General features: G+C 32.9%; 1 protein-coding gene across 8 annotated transcripts in view; it reads right to left on the minus strand.

The window, feature by feature from the left end:
* The window catches only part of LOC108917142 (actin-binding LIM protein 3), a 111,426-nt gene that overhangs the window by 22,853 nt on the left and 74,986 nt on the right, over window positions 1–13,587 (minus strand). For all 8 annotated transcript variants that reach the window (XM_018723607.1, XM_018723609.1, XM_018723608.2 and 5 more), the window contains 3 exons: window positions 5,407–5,627; window positions 4,891–5,074; window positions 2,580–2,800 (listed from right to left, as the gene is read on the minus strand). In XM_018723607.1, the coding sequence (XP_018579123.1) occupies window positions 2,580–2,800; window positions 4,891–5,074; window positions 5,407–5,627 (626 nt within the window). The remainder of the gene's footprint in view (window positions 1–2,579; window positions 2,801–4,890; window positions 5,075–5,406; window positions 5,628–13,587) is intronic.

Here is a 13,587-nt window from a genome sequence, read left to right on the forward strand (position 1 = left end):
GTTAAAATAATTATGAGTGACCTTTAGAAATTAAAATATCGATTTGAAATTTTCAGAATCGAGATTTTCTGTCAACCTAGAAAATGATTAAATAACGAGAAAAAAAATGTTTAAAAAAATTCAATTTTTGATGATTTTGGAAATTTTTAAGAATCTTGAGCGACCTAAAAAAAATTTTTTTTGAACTGATTTTTTGAAGGGGCTCTTAAAACATGATAAGTTAACATATTTTCACAAGAGACATGAAAAAATAATATATGTTTTTTTTGGGCCGCCCCACAGTGGGAAATATTGGAAAAAATTCTCGCCACTCGCCAATTTTCATCGTCTCATCGTGATTTTTTTTTTTAATAATCTCGTGGTAATCTGAATTTTCATATTCCGGTGAGGTTTTTTAGAAAAACTTTTTTTTTATTTTTTAATGCTTAGGGAGGGCCCCAACCTCAATGTCGAAGAAAAAATTTTAAATACTCGATGTTCAGTTGCAGAAAAAAATGTTTAAAAGTATCAGCTATTAATAAAAATTGATTATTATGACCCTTGAAGATATATTTGGAGTTAGATTTTTGAAGAAAAAACATCAGATATATCAAGGGTCATAATAAGGGGCGCTCCTTAAGCATTAAAAAAAAGGGTTTTTCGAAAAAACCTCACCGGAATATGAAAATTCAGATTACGAGATTATTAAAAAAAAAAATCACGACGAGACAATGAAAATTGGCGAGTGGCGAGAATTTTTCCAATATTTCCCACTGTGCGCCCTAGTGTTTATGCATTAAACTTTTTTTATACTGGACTACATAATCTTTTTTATATCCTCTTATAAAGGTTTCAAAACCACAAATACTTTTCTCTTTCAAGAACCCAGGGCCGGCTTTTACAAAATTTCCAATTGCAAACATTAACTTCCCCGACTTTCATGAATATTTTAAAAATTTCTTGACTTTTCCTGGTATTTCCGGTTTTCCAGGTTGCTACGAACCCTGTACCCCTATTATTTTTTGAGTAGAATTACCTCTAAAATTTTCTTATACAAAAAATTGTATATGCAGGATGTCCCGAAATTAATTTGGTCACAAATTCTTAAGACCAATTTAGGGGACCCGTATTTTTTATATCTTGCCAAGTGGCTCCCTCTTTCAGAGTTACAGCCCCCTGAAATCTGCTCCTAAAAATAGTTTTTTTATATATCTCAGAACCCTGTTATATGAGAATCACTAAATTTGGTACACAGGGGTTTTATGATATATGGAATTTGATAGTGCTATGTTTTTTTGTGGGGAACCCCCTTAAGACACTTTTTCGTGTGCACCCTTGTCTTTGGTACCAAAAAAATTACTTGCATATTTGAATTTCTTAAAAATTATTAGTTCACTAGAAGAGAGAAGTTCACTAATTTAGAACCTTTTTTGTCTCTTGGTATTTTTTTCGTAAAACGCAATGTTTTCATGAAAAATGTCAAAATATGATTGAATGCATATCGTGATTCGCCAATTTCCTTAAAAACATTACGTTTTACGAAAAAAATATCAAGACAAAAAAGTTTCTAAGCTTTTTTTTTAGCGAACTAATAACTTTTAAGAAATTCAAATATGCGACCAAATTTTTTAATCCTAAGATAAGGGGCCCACGAAAAAGTTTCTTATGGGGGTTCCCCTTCAAAAAACGTAGCACTATCAAATTTCACATGTCATAAAACCTCTGTGTACCAAATTTAGTGATTCTCATACACCAGGGTTCTGAGATATAAAAAAAGATTATTCTTAGGGGCGGATTTCAGGGGGCTGTAACTCCGAAAGAGGGGGCTACTTGGCAAAAACAAAAAATATGGGTCCTCTTAATTTATCCTAAGAATCTATGACCAAATTTTGTTGCATTAATTTCGAGACACTCTGTATTTATAAAATTAAAAAAGACATAATTGCAATATTAAAATTTAAAAAATTTGGAATATTAAAACTTTAAAATTTTGCAACATTAAAATTTAAAACATTTGCAATATTAAAATTTAAAAAATTTGCAGTACTGAAATTTTAAAAATTTACATGAATAAAAATTTCAAATTTAAAAAACAATTTAAATGATAAAAATATTCAATATTTGCTTATTAGATCATTAAATACAAATTCCGAAGCAACAGAAATAAATCAAAATCTAAAACAGTTTTACTGGTTTCAGACTTAATCTCTTTTAGTAATTAATCATTTATTAAATACTTCATCCCGCGTTATCTACTTTTAATTCTACTGCAGTAAATTAGTCATACCCAAAATTAAAATTCAAAACAATTTGAATTTTTCTTGGTTTGCGCTTCATCCTTTTTAGTCTATAACATGCTTGTATAGTATTCTCAACATTAAGTATATCATTAAACGCCTGTAACTAATCCAATTAATATCGTTAGCTACAACAAATCGATTAGGAAGCGACATAAGATCTTTAATATGTAGAAAGAAACATCCCGAAACCAGTTACGAGAATTTTAAATTTATAACTTCCTGTAATTTTCCTACACCGCCGTTAAAATTAATGAAAAACTTAGCCTAATAAAGGGTTAAATAGGATGACAAATTAAATACCTGCAAAACTTTCCCACTAATAAATCTATTACAATAGGCACACTTTACTCCAAACTGTTTTTGGTAATCTCTTTCACAGTAGGGGACACCATCGCGACCCATATATTCACCGTGCAACACTACACCACAGGTACCGCACTTGAAACACCAGATATGCCACTGCTGGTCCAGAGCCACCAGCGCCTGCCCCTCCTTCAGTTCTTCTCTACAGCCTGCACACTCTAGAACAGAAAAAAATCGACTCGATCAACGGATTCAGTAAATAACCAGTTGAAGTTCATTGCATTTTATTCTAGATTTTTGACCAGGTGTTATTTTTACTAATTGACGTACATAATATCAATCCTCCTGATGAGATATGACAACGGGGCGTTAGGTGGGCACAAAATAAACGGCCAACATTAATTTGTTGATATAAGATTAGCCAAATATATTACAGTTTCTTTGATTATACAGGGTGTCAGTTTTAATCTATGAGGCTTCGGGAGCAGATAGTACAACGAAGAATAATGGTACTTTGTCATATAAACTTAATTCGAAATCTCTTGAATGATTCTCTTCAAGTTCTTGTAGCAATCAAATAATATCATTGATTCGAAAGATGCTACTTTATTTTTTATTTAAATTAGTTGAAACTAACCAAAATATTTTAAAAATCCATTAGCGTATAGCAATAAAACAGGGGCAGTTATGAGTTTTCACAATGGAATTTAAAAAAACAAACATATATGTTTCTAAAAGTCAAAGATAGCCTCCATATAAATTACATTCATGTACATACTACATAAGAAGTCACATTTCTTTATTACCTTATTTAATAGGCACTAAATATTAAATGTGACAGTATTTTATACACATATAAAGCAATATTTACATAATGTACTTTAAAAATTTTTATAGTCGTAAACGAGGTCAACATCATATGAGCCAATTAGTGCCAATTAAGTAGTAAAGTGTCTTCCTAGTTGCAGGTGCAATTAGCTTAGTTGCTCAAATGTATTTTTTTTTCTAACATTATTTTAAAGTAACTGAATAAAAATAGATCAAGAAAAAAAGAGAAAGCACTAACAGTCTCTAATACAATAATAATTACATGTCTGTAGATAACGAGCAAACATTGCTTTGCCCCGTAATTGTAAACATAATAACGTGGTCCCTGACAACGAAATTCGAAAAATCCACCTCATCAACCTAAATTGAATGTAATTGTATATGCGGCAAATGCTGCTTGGAATGTTTGTGACTCCTTTAATAAATAATCAAGTTGTGCCGCGATGATTCATGTAATTTATTCGAACCCACGTAAATTTTTAGTGTACTGTTTATTCGACTATATTGGTAAAACCTAAACACAAGGTAAGGCACTTATTCCATACTAATAATCGATTCACTGGACTTTGGGAAAACCATATAATTTAAATATAAAAGGTATTACATACCCAGACAGCACACATCAGGATATATCTCTATGGAAAAAACAAATTAAAGGTTTTGTTGTGTCTATCACTGTTAAAAACTGATCAATATTTAAACACCTTTCATTTATCGAGTGAAATTTAGGTTATGTAAGGTTATGTTCGGTTAAAACAGATTATGCTGTCACATTTAGTTTAAATAATAAAGAAACAAGCACAAAAAAATTACTTATACAAATAATATACCAATCTGTGTATATAAGAAATGATATTAATTGAAACACAAACAAATATCTATGAAAATAATAAAAAAAATTTACTTACGCATTGCAATAAATTAATTTCCAGTAGAAAACTATTTTAAAAAGTCAATGCTTTGCTAATTTTCATCTACTAATATAAATGTAGTCATCACTGTGAAACAATCTGTGACAGGTTAATAATATGAACTGATAACTTGTAAATAACTTAATATAATGGAAGCCTTGTAAGATATTATCAAGAAAGATAATATGAAAAGGACTTGCGTAAATTCGATATAATCTATGAATCTTTAGCACATATTTCATCGCTATGTGGAGAAAATCTCTAAGGAATTTATCAGATGAATTGCATCAAATTCACTCTGTTTGTTATATCTAGAACATAGTAAATTTATCTAAAATATTAGGCTTTAGTCATCACCAGAAGTTTGTTTTTACTGACCTTCTGAAAATTCGTTAAAGGAGTGTTTATGGATTATTTATTTTGTTTATCAGATTTATTATTACTACATTACTGCAGTAGAAATATAAACTGTAAACTTCCCTCAACATTTAATCGATGAACGTTATGGAACTGGAATTATTTAAGATTTAACCGAAAATAGAACGATTCATAAAAAAAATCTGGCTTACCATTAACGCTATTGGTGGTGGGGCTCGTTTTAGGCGTGGCATCACGAATGGGTATTTGAACACATTTAGGGCAGAGCACCTCTTTGCCAGTGTAAGTGACCTTCTCGCCAGATGGGAAGGGTTGTCTGCATCTGGCGCAAGTGAAACATTTCTGGTGGTAAGTCTTACCCAGGGCAGTTACGACCTGGGGAAAACAAAAAAATCAACAAATGGAGATCGCTTTAAGCTGATTTTTATAGAAATAAAGAGAACGACGATTAATTCAAGCAATATATTTTGTTATGTACAAATAATTTGCAGAGAAAATTAATATATAGTTGCTCCAATTTCTCATAATACATATTTTTTATTTGAAATTTGCGAAAATGTGTACCTTAAATAATGTTGACTGTTCATAACAGATGTTCTGAAAGCTACATAATATAGTGTTGTGTGAAATGTCTCGCTTAGAAGTTTGAATTTTCTTCTCGAAAACTAGGTTCGACTCTACACTACTGCCTTAAAGGCCATATTTACCTCTCCCTCGACATAGTCTTGGCAAGCAGCACATTTGGTGCCGAAATTCCGTTGGTAATCGGCCGTACAATAATAAGCCCCATCTTTGGAGAAGAAACCTCCCTGTGCCAGGGAATTGCCGCACACCTTACACTTGAAACACTGCGTGTGAAAGTATTTGTCTTGGACTCGAAGCACCTCTCCCGAACATTTCTTCTTGCAGGCCTGGCAGTAGGTTTTGCCTGAAAAAACAAAAGTCGGAGTAAAAAATAGTTCAAATAATACACAAAATTATTCACAGGTGTTATAAAAAAATAATGTTATTCAGCTTAACAAATATTTGGTATGATTAAAAAAACCAAACTATATTCGTTTGAATAAGTTTAATTAAATTGTAAGATAGAGATAATAACATGTTTTGGAAAATTAATCTAACCTTTCTTAACATATCCTAACCTAACTTAACCCAATCTAACCTAAGCTAACCTAGGCCAACATAAAAGAGGAAAATAAATATCACACGAGCAACTATATACAATAAAAGGTTAATGTTATTTACTTTAAAACTTTAACTTTATTCACTTAAAAATACATTTGCATTTTCATTTTCATCACAATATACCATTGAACATTGAACTCTGAAGTCTGACCATAGAAAATTTAGTCTGACGTCTGGCTGAACACAAAACAAGATACGATACAAGATCAATTGCATCAGTTAGTTACAAAGAAATACCTCAAGAGGGCCATTGCCACCTAAAAATATATAAAATTTCTAACAATAACGAAAAGGAATAACCTCACCCAAACCCAAAACATTCGCAACGTGGGGGAACTTATAAACTTACTTAAAATTGATCAAAACCTTCAAAGGGTAACAGATTGGGGTTATACACACTTTGCATGATTGAGTTTTCCCGCCAACTTGAAGTTAGGTTAGAATTCTGAATGTTTATGTTAGATGATTCGTTAATCGTTATTCTGTACCAAAAGTATGATAGAGCCTACATAGGTTAATAGGTTTATTCTGTGTAGTTAAAAGCAGATCTGAGCAGTAAAAGAAAAAAGTTCATTATTCATTTGTGTCAGATTAGATAATCCGATTTTGTTAAGTTTTCTCCTATACTTTGCCAAAATCACCAATATTCTTTAACGATCTTGCCAGTTTGCTAGAGAACATAAAAGTCACCGACTTCTTGTTCGAAGTTCGGAAGTCGAGCAATAATAATCTCAATTTGGTAGCTGTTCGTTTGAAAAACAACATGAACAGGAATATCATGTACAGTAAGTATGAAATGAAGTAACTACATGTTAAAGTAAATCGTTGGTTGCATAAAACTAACATTACGGAATAATATACCTACTTTTACTTGTACATAGTTAATTGCTATATATTAAATGAGAATACTCTTGTTTGTCGCACGTTCATTACACAATGTAATAGATTTCAATGAGTTAAGTGTATTTATTGCTTGCAACGAATGTTTAACCTATTAATATTAACTACTGAAGGCCCAATGAGTGCGTGGGTTTAATTCAATCACAATAATCTTTATTGAAGTTGTTATTAGTTTAATGAATGTTTATTTAATTACTGCTTAAACACGTAAATCGTTTTGCGCATAAAATATTCGGCGATGTGTGCCACTGCGTTTAAATTTTGTGAAGGCAGGAATCCAATAAATTTAGCATATTTTGTACATGTAAAATCATCAACATTTACAAATAGAACTCGAAGACTTGAAATTAGAACGCGAGATGACGCATGTTGGAGTTATTTCAAACTTTTTCGATCAAGAGATAAATTATAAGCGCAGGAATTCTCGTTTATTTCGCCTTGCACAAGCAAACCTTTCAAATGCATTTCTATTAAATGTTTTTTTTTCGAATCACGAATTTCTCTTGACAGAGACGTTTCCTAGGTGATCAGTCATGTGGAAGAATGATTTACGGCGTGGTTAATTTTATTTTAATCTACCTATTATAACGCGGCAATATTCTTGGCCGCAAAACCGATGGATTTATAAAGTTTTACAAATTGAACTGTAAATGTCTTTCTTGTCACAAGCATTCCTATCGAGAGATTTGTCAGAGTAATATGCCGCTTTCATAATAAATGAAAAACTTCAGAAATATCCACAAATCAATTACCTACTTCAGTTTCTTTAGTTTCAACCAGGTAAACCCTAAGTTGACAACAGCACGTGTTATTTCATACTTTTAATTCTGAATTCTATAGAAAAGGTACACGACTACAGTATATTTTTACTCGTTTTTTATCAAACGCATATAGTCAATTAATGTTCTCCCCGATACCAGAAATCTAAATGTACAAAAGATATCTAACACCACAGACAAGTTCTACTGATATTGGGAGAAACGACGATCTAACTAGCATTGAATTATACCCCCCAATAATCAGTAAACAGCCAGTAATAAATAATTATTCAAAAGAATTCAATAGAACAATATTATTATAAATTCTACTGCAATAAAAGTAATACTGTTAAAGTCGCTTCCTGGGCAGAATTTCTGATACACTCTGTATACATTTTGTAACTTGCCTATACTATCGTCTATCTCGAGAAGATAAAAAAACTTATACTACAATACGCATATGAAAAAATGCAATAAGTTCTTAAACAAACTGATTCACTACTCGCCAAATATGAATGATGGGTAGCCTAATAATTATTATTTATGTTGTAAGACCACCAACGACTTGGACGATCATAAGAGAGTGTCTGTTAACAATACCGTTTGTAACAACTTGGCGGTATCTCAAAGTCGTGATTAAGGCTATAAAAACAAACAAAAGCCCATTGATGCAAGTTAAAAATTAGCTACGGTTGTTAGAAAAATAATCCTTTGATTTACGGTTGCACTATTATTCACTCAAACCACAAATCTGGGGGCATTGCTCTAAATACTGCTGATAACCTGGTTTTTAAGCTTGACGGGGAACTTACAGAATAGTAATAAGTGGCAGTGTAATAAAAAAATAATGATTCAAAAGACGTCACTCGTATGATAGGTTATCGAGATATCTGGAACTATTTCTCTTGCTCACAATCAGTGATATTAAAAGGAAAAATACTTTTTAAGTTTTAAATAACCTACTACGTAAATGAAACTAATGAAAGGTACCTATCACTTATCACTTATATCCCTGATTATTCCCTGTTGTAATCTGAGTTTCAGCCCTAAAATGAAATACTTATATTAGAACCGTTTTAAGATTGCAATTACGTCAAGAGTCATAGTCTCAATTTATCACAGACAATCGTTCCAATATTTGACGTGTATTTATGTGCAAGAAAATGGTGGACGCGTTAGGTATTAGTTTTAGACTGTACTACCACAGTTAAAACAAAACAGAGCTGACGCTGCTGACACTCAGTCACTCAGATTAAAAATTTGGCAGTTGTTTTGATCGCATAGTAACTGTTGTTTATTTTTCTGAGCGTTGAAATATCGATTTTTTGGCATATTATATAGAAATTCTTATAATTTTCTTTTATTTACTTGGAATAGGTACCTAAATGCATGATATGATATAGGCAACCAGTAATTTGAGAGATATCCAGATTTGGAAATTGTCAAGGTGACATTTCAATTAAATGAAGACAGTGACTAATTTAACTAGGTTTTTTCGTTTTAGTTCATACGAATGTTGCTTGTGACGCAATGGAAAAGATACAGAGGTTTTAGTTTAGGTAGGTACTTATTGAATAATCCTATAAACTTGAAATAACAAATGTATGCCCTACTCTGTGTATTAATTTTCAATGAAGTTCCCCAACTAAATCTTTACACAGCATACGGAAACCAGCAGGTTCAGATGAGCGGAAACCGTATCACGCGCATAACAGACCGCGCATCCTTTTCGATATGTGGAGACCCTCCACAATTCACCAGCTGTGTGTATAATAAACAGAGATAAAAATATATGGCCTTTTGGTGGTTGAAAAGCTTATTTCGGAGCGACAACTGTATAACATCTGTAGTGCCCCCCTGGTGGTTTCAGCTCGACTCACGGCTTGACGTACACGGAGATAGCTCTCGGCCGAAATCGTAATTAGCATACCGCCCCCAATACAAAACGCTAATTACTACTCAGCGGTCGTGTTCGTAATAATAACCAGCGAACGCTTCCTATAGTACGATCGTATACGATGCAAAGTAGAGCAAAAAATTGTCGGTCTTTTATCAAAGGAAAATCGTGTCATCATTTTTAAGAGGCGTAAGTTGAACCGTTTCAAATTTAAAATGAAATTGAATGTAAAATCTGAAATACCGCCGCATACGCACTGTGTTCTGGTACTAGCTGTAGTCGGCCAGGTGCATCGAGTGTACGAAGTGGTCGGTTATACGTCAAATACTAACCTGGCGAGTTTGATCGTAGAGCAGGGAACAATAAACAGTGGCGCGTACAGAGGTGAAATGTAGTACATATGTGGAATTTACATAACGAATTGGATTTATAATAAATTACATTTAAAACAAATAGTTTATGAGAATAAAGGGAATTTTGTAGGAACAGGGTTCCAGACGTGAACTGATCTCTTCATCGCACCCCATTACGATTCTTTTTTTTATAAGGAGAACGAAGTTTCAAAGCAAAAACCTTGTATAACAGATATACTATAAATATTTACAGAATGAAAACAAAATATAAATCCTATGATATGATTCTATCAAATGAAAACACTAACAACAATTCTCTACCAATCTCAACAAAATAAGTTATTTTTCTATCAAACAAGAAATGTTAACAAATTATAAACAAAATATAAATTCTATGATTTATATACTGTACGCCAAACTGCATTCTTCTCATCTTCATTTAATATTAATTTCTTCTTTGCACCCATTTTTTAGGTTTCTTAACGTCTCCTTCAATTTTCTTCTCTCTTAAAATTTTGAAAACAGATAATTCGCTTACTCCAGTATATCTAGAACACATTTCCACCAAACCAGTCTTCAATTTCATGGGATGATCCTTTTCTAAAGGGTTATAGACAATTAATATTATCGTTTTTTCTCTGTAACTTAATTAGATTTTTTTGTACCCACACCAGTACATCCGGCTCGCGAACATCCAGGCACCGCCTCCATTTATCCATATAACGACAACAGAGCAATAATAATACAAACAACTTCACTTCACTTGCACAGAAAATATAATAGCATTCACGATTCACAAACAACAGCCCGAAACACACACACAGCACACAAATAAAACACTAAAAACACTTTTGTTACGGAGCACAAGAAATATGATTTCACTCACAAATTCTCAAATAATAGCGCGAAACACACATATAGCCCGAAAGAAATATAATTGCACTTATAACAGTTATAACCTCACAAATATCGCGAGCGAGAAACACGCAGCACCAATACAACCGAAACGAAACTGACCACGCCAGGCCGGCACGCGCGCCGCCGCAAAAAACACAAGACGCAAGTCATATGAGGGATAATGAAGGGAGTAATAAATGTATTGTTGTCCTGCCGCCCAATGTGCGAAGGAGACGCCTTTGTTTTTCATTTTGTCCTTCATAAATATATAACTGTTAATCCATAATGCATAAAGAAATTATTCAATTTCCAAAACCCCCTATAAAATGTGTTGCACTGATTTCCTTGACAGGCAATGATTTATTACTTTTCATCGAATACGATCGTACTATAGTCATAATATTTTCACTCGCACATGCATTATTTATGCGCCGGCTTTTTAAGCATACAAATATGGCATTAGGTTCAACATACTCTTATTATTACGGATTATGAGAGTTTCTGTACGGGTATACAGGTGTACCGTGGACATTCCCTACAGCCACCGCTCGACAGATGGTCTCAGTGGCGTACGTCCGTGAACTTAGCCCCCAAGTATAGAATTTTTTCATGAAAAATTCAGTGTCGTAAGTGCTTCGTCACTATGGTTTGGTACTATGGTATTTCTACCCACACTATGTGGTTCGTGGCCTTCCCATCTCGCATTGCCAAGAATAATTGAGCTGTCTTTGCCTGTTTTGGTCGTAGTGTTGGATATTTTTTATAAAATTCCATAGTATATTGTGTCACAAGGGCAGAAAATGAGCATAAGTAGCCCACTGATATTAGCTGCTAATAGCTAAGGGCTACTAATGCGTTTTTTGCATGTGTGGCGTACAACTGCTTTTCGCCTAGCATTAAACAAAACCAAATAAAGGAAAAATATAACAAAAATAGTTAATTTCATAAATTTTGGTCGGAAATATTTAATACTTTAGTTGTGTTATTTTCTCTAGTAATAGACTGTTGTTTTGAGTTTGTCAGGATTTTTTGAGCAATTTGAATCTTATTTGATAACCATTCATCGATATATCCTTCTGCAACTGCAGAAGAACGCCAACCTCCATGTTTTTTAAGTGTTAGTAAATCACGGCGCGGTGGAAGCAATGTTCTGTGTATGTACATATTAGATTTAGGCAGTTTAAAAAAAGTGACAAAATATATTTTTTTTGGTTCGGTTGCACTATCCATTTATTATTCTTGTAATAAATGAACAGGTGATTATGATGATTGTGGGTAGGTCTAAGGCAGGGATGCACAGACTTATAGGGAACAGGGGCCACTCGGGAAAAATATAAGCCAAGGACGGGCCACTACAAACAATATTTATTAACACAAAATTTTTTATTTTTAAATAGTATGAAATACAATGATAAAAATAAAATAACCTTCAAAAATGTTTGTTGTAATAATTATGTAATCATTACAATGTAATATTTCATGTTTTATTATTTTGACGCATGACATTGCATTGAACTAACAAGTTTTTTTATATTTGGCTGCACATTACTTGTAGCCACACGTATAATTGCTTCCAAATTTTCAGGTTTTTCGTTTTGTTAAGTTTCATCACTGAAAACGTTTGTTCACAAATATACGTCGATCCAAATAAGCTTGCGCATTTCAATGCATTTATTCGCAACTCTTTATAAGCGTTTTTATCAACGCAACGGTAGAAGTTGAGTAAATTACCTTCATTAAATTTGTTTCTTAAATTATCATCATTTTGCATGTCTATTAATTCCAGCTGCATTAATTCCGGCGCATTTTCGGGTGAAATGTTGAAAGGATTGCTGAAAATGTCCAATAGCGGTTTAACTTTTTTGAAGTCTACAAAACGATTTTCAAAAGCTTGTATCAAAATATCAATTTTTTCAACATGAGCGAAATTGACGTCAGTTTTATTGAACTTCTCCATAATTTTTTTGTAGTTCGGAAAATGGCCGTAATTGGCTGAATTGATTTGTGTCCTGAAAAGACTCAATTTGCATTGAAAGGACGAAACATGAGAGTATAGCTGCGAAATCAATTGATCTTTGCCTTGGAGTCGCGTATTTAAGACATTCAAGTGATTTGTGATGTCTACAAGAAACGCTAAGTCACACAGCCAATCAGGGTTGTCGAGTTCGGGGACGTCGTTTTTCTTTTCCGCCAGAAATAGTTGGATTTCTTCAATCAAGTTAAGAAATCGCTGTAGTGTCAACCCACGACTTAGCCACCTTACTTCAGTGTAAAACAGGAGATCACCATATTCGCTTTCAATATCCTCGAGAAATTGTTTGAATTGTCGGTGATTGAGACCTCGTGATTTTATAAAGTTTACGGTAGGTACTACAACTTTCATAACATTTTCAAATCCCAATAATTTTGAACAGAGGGCCTCTTGATGTATAATACAATGAAACTGCATTAATTCCTTGGTATTTATGTTTTTAGTTTGTAAATATGTTTTTAACAGAGTTACTATCCCAGATGTACTTCCAACCATTGAAGGTGCTCCGTCAGTTGTAATTCCAGATATTTTCGTTAAATCCAAATCCATTATAGAACATTTTTCTAGAAGAGCTTTGAGCATGTCACTTCCCCTGGTTTGACTTGTCAAAGAACTCATACCAATCAGTTCTTCACTCACTTCAAAATTTTGCGTTACACCTCGTAAAAATATTAATAGTTGAGCAGTTGAACTTATATCTGTAGATTCGTCGAGCGCTATAGAAAAATACTCAAAACTTCTCGATTTCGTAGCTAATTGCTCTTCTATATTATCTGCTAATGCGGTAATTCTTCTTTGAACAGTCATCCGATTTAACTGAATTTTTTCAAACTTCTTTACATTTTCCGGACAAATTTTTTTTGCGG

This window comes from Anoplophora glabripennis, unplaced genomic scaffold, assembly GCF_000390285.2.
Source record: "Anoplophora glabripennis isolate ALB-LARVAE unplaced genomic scaffold, Agla_2.0 scaffold85, whole genome shotgun sequence".
In the NCBI taxonomy this organism is placed as follows: domain Eukaryota; kingdom Metazoa; phylum Arthropoda; class Insecta; order Coleoptera; family Cerambycidae; genus Anoplophora; species Anoplophora glabripennis.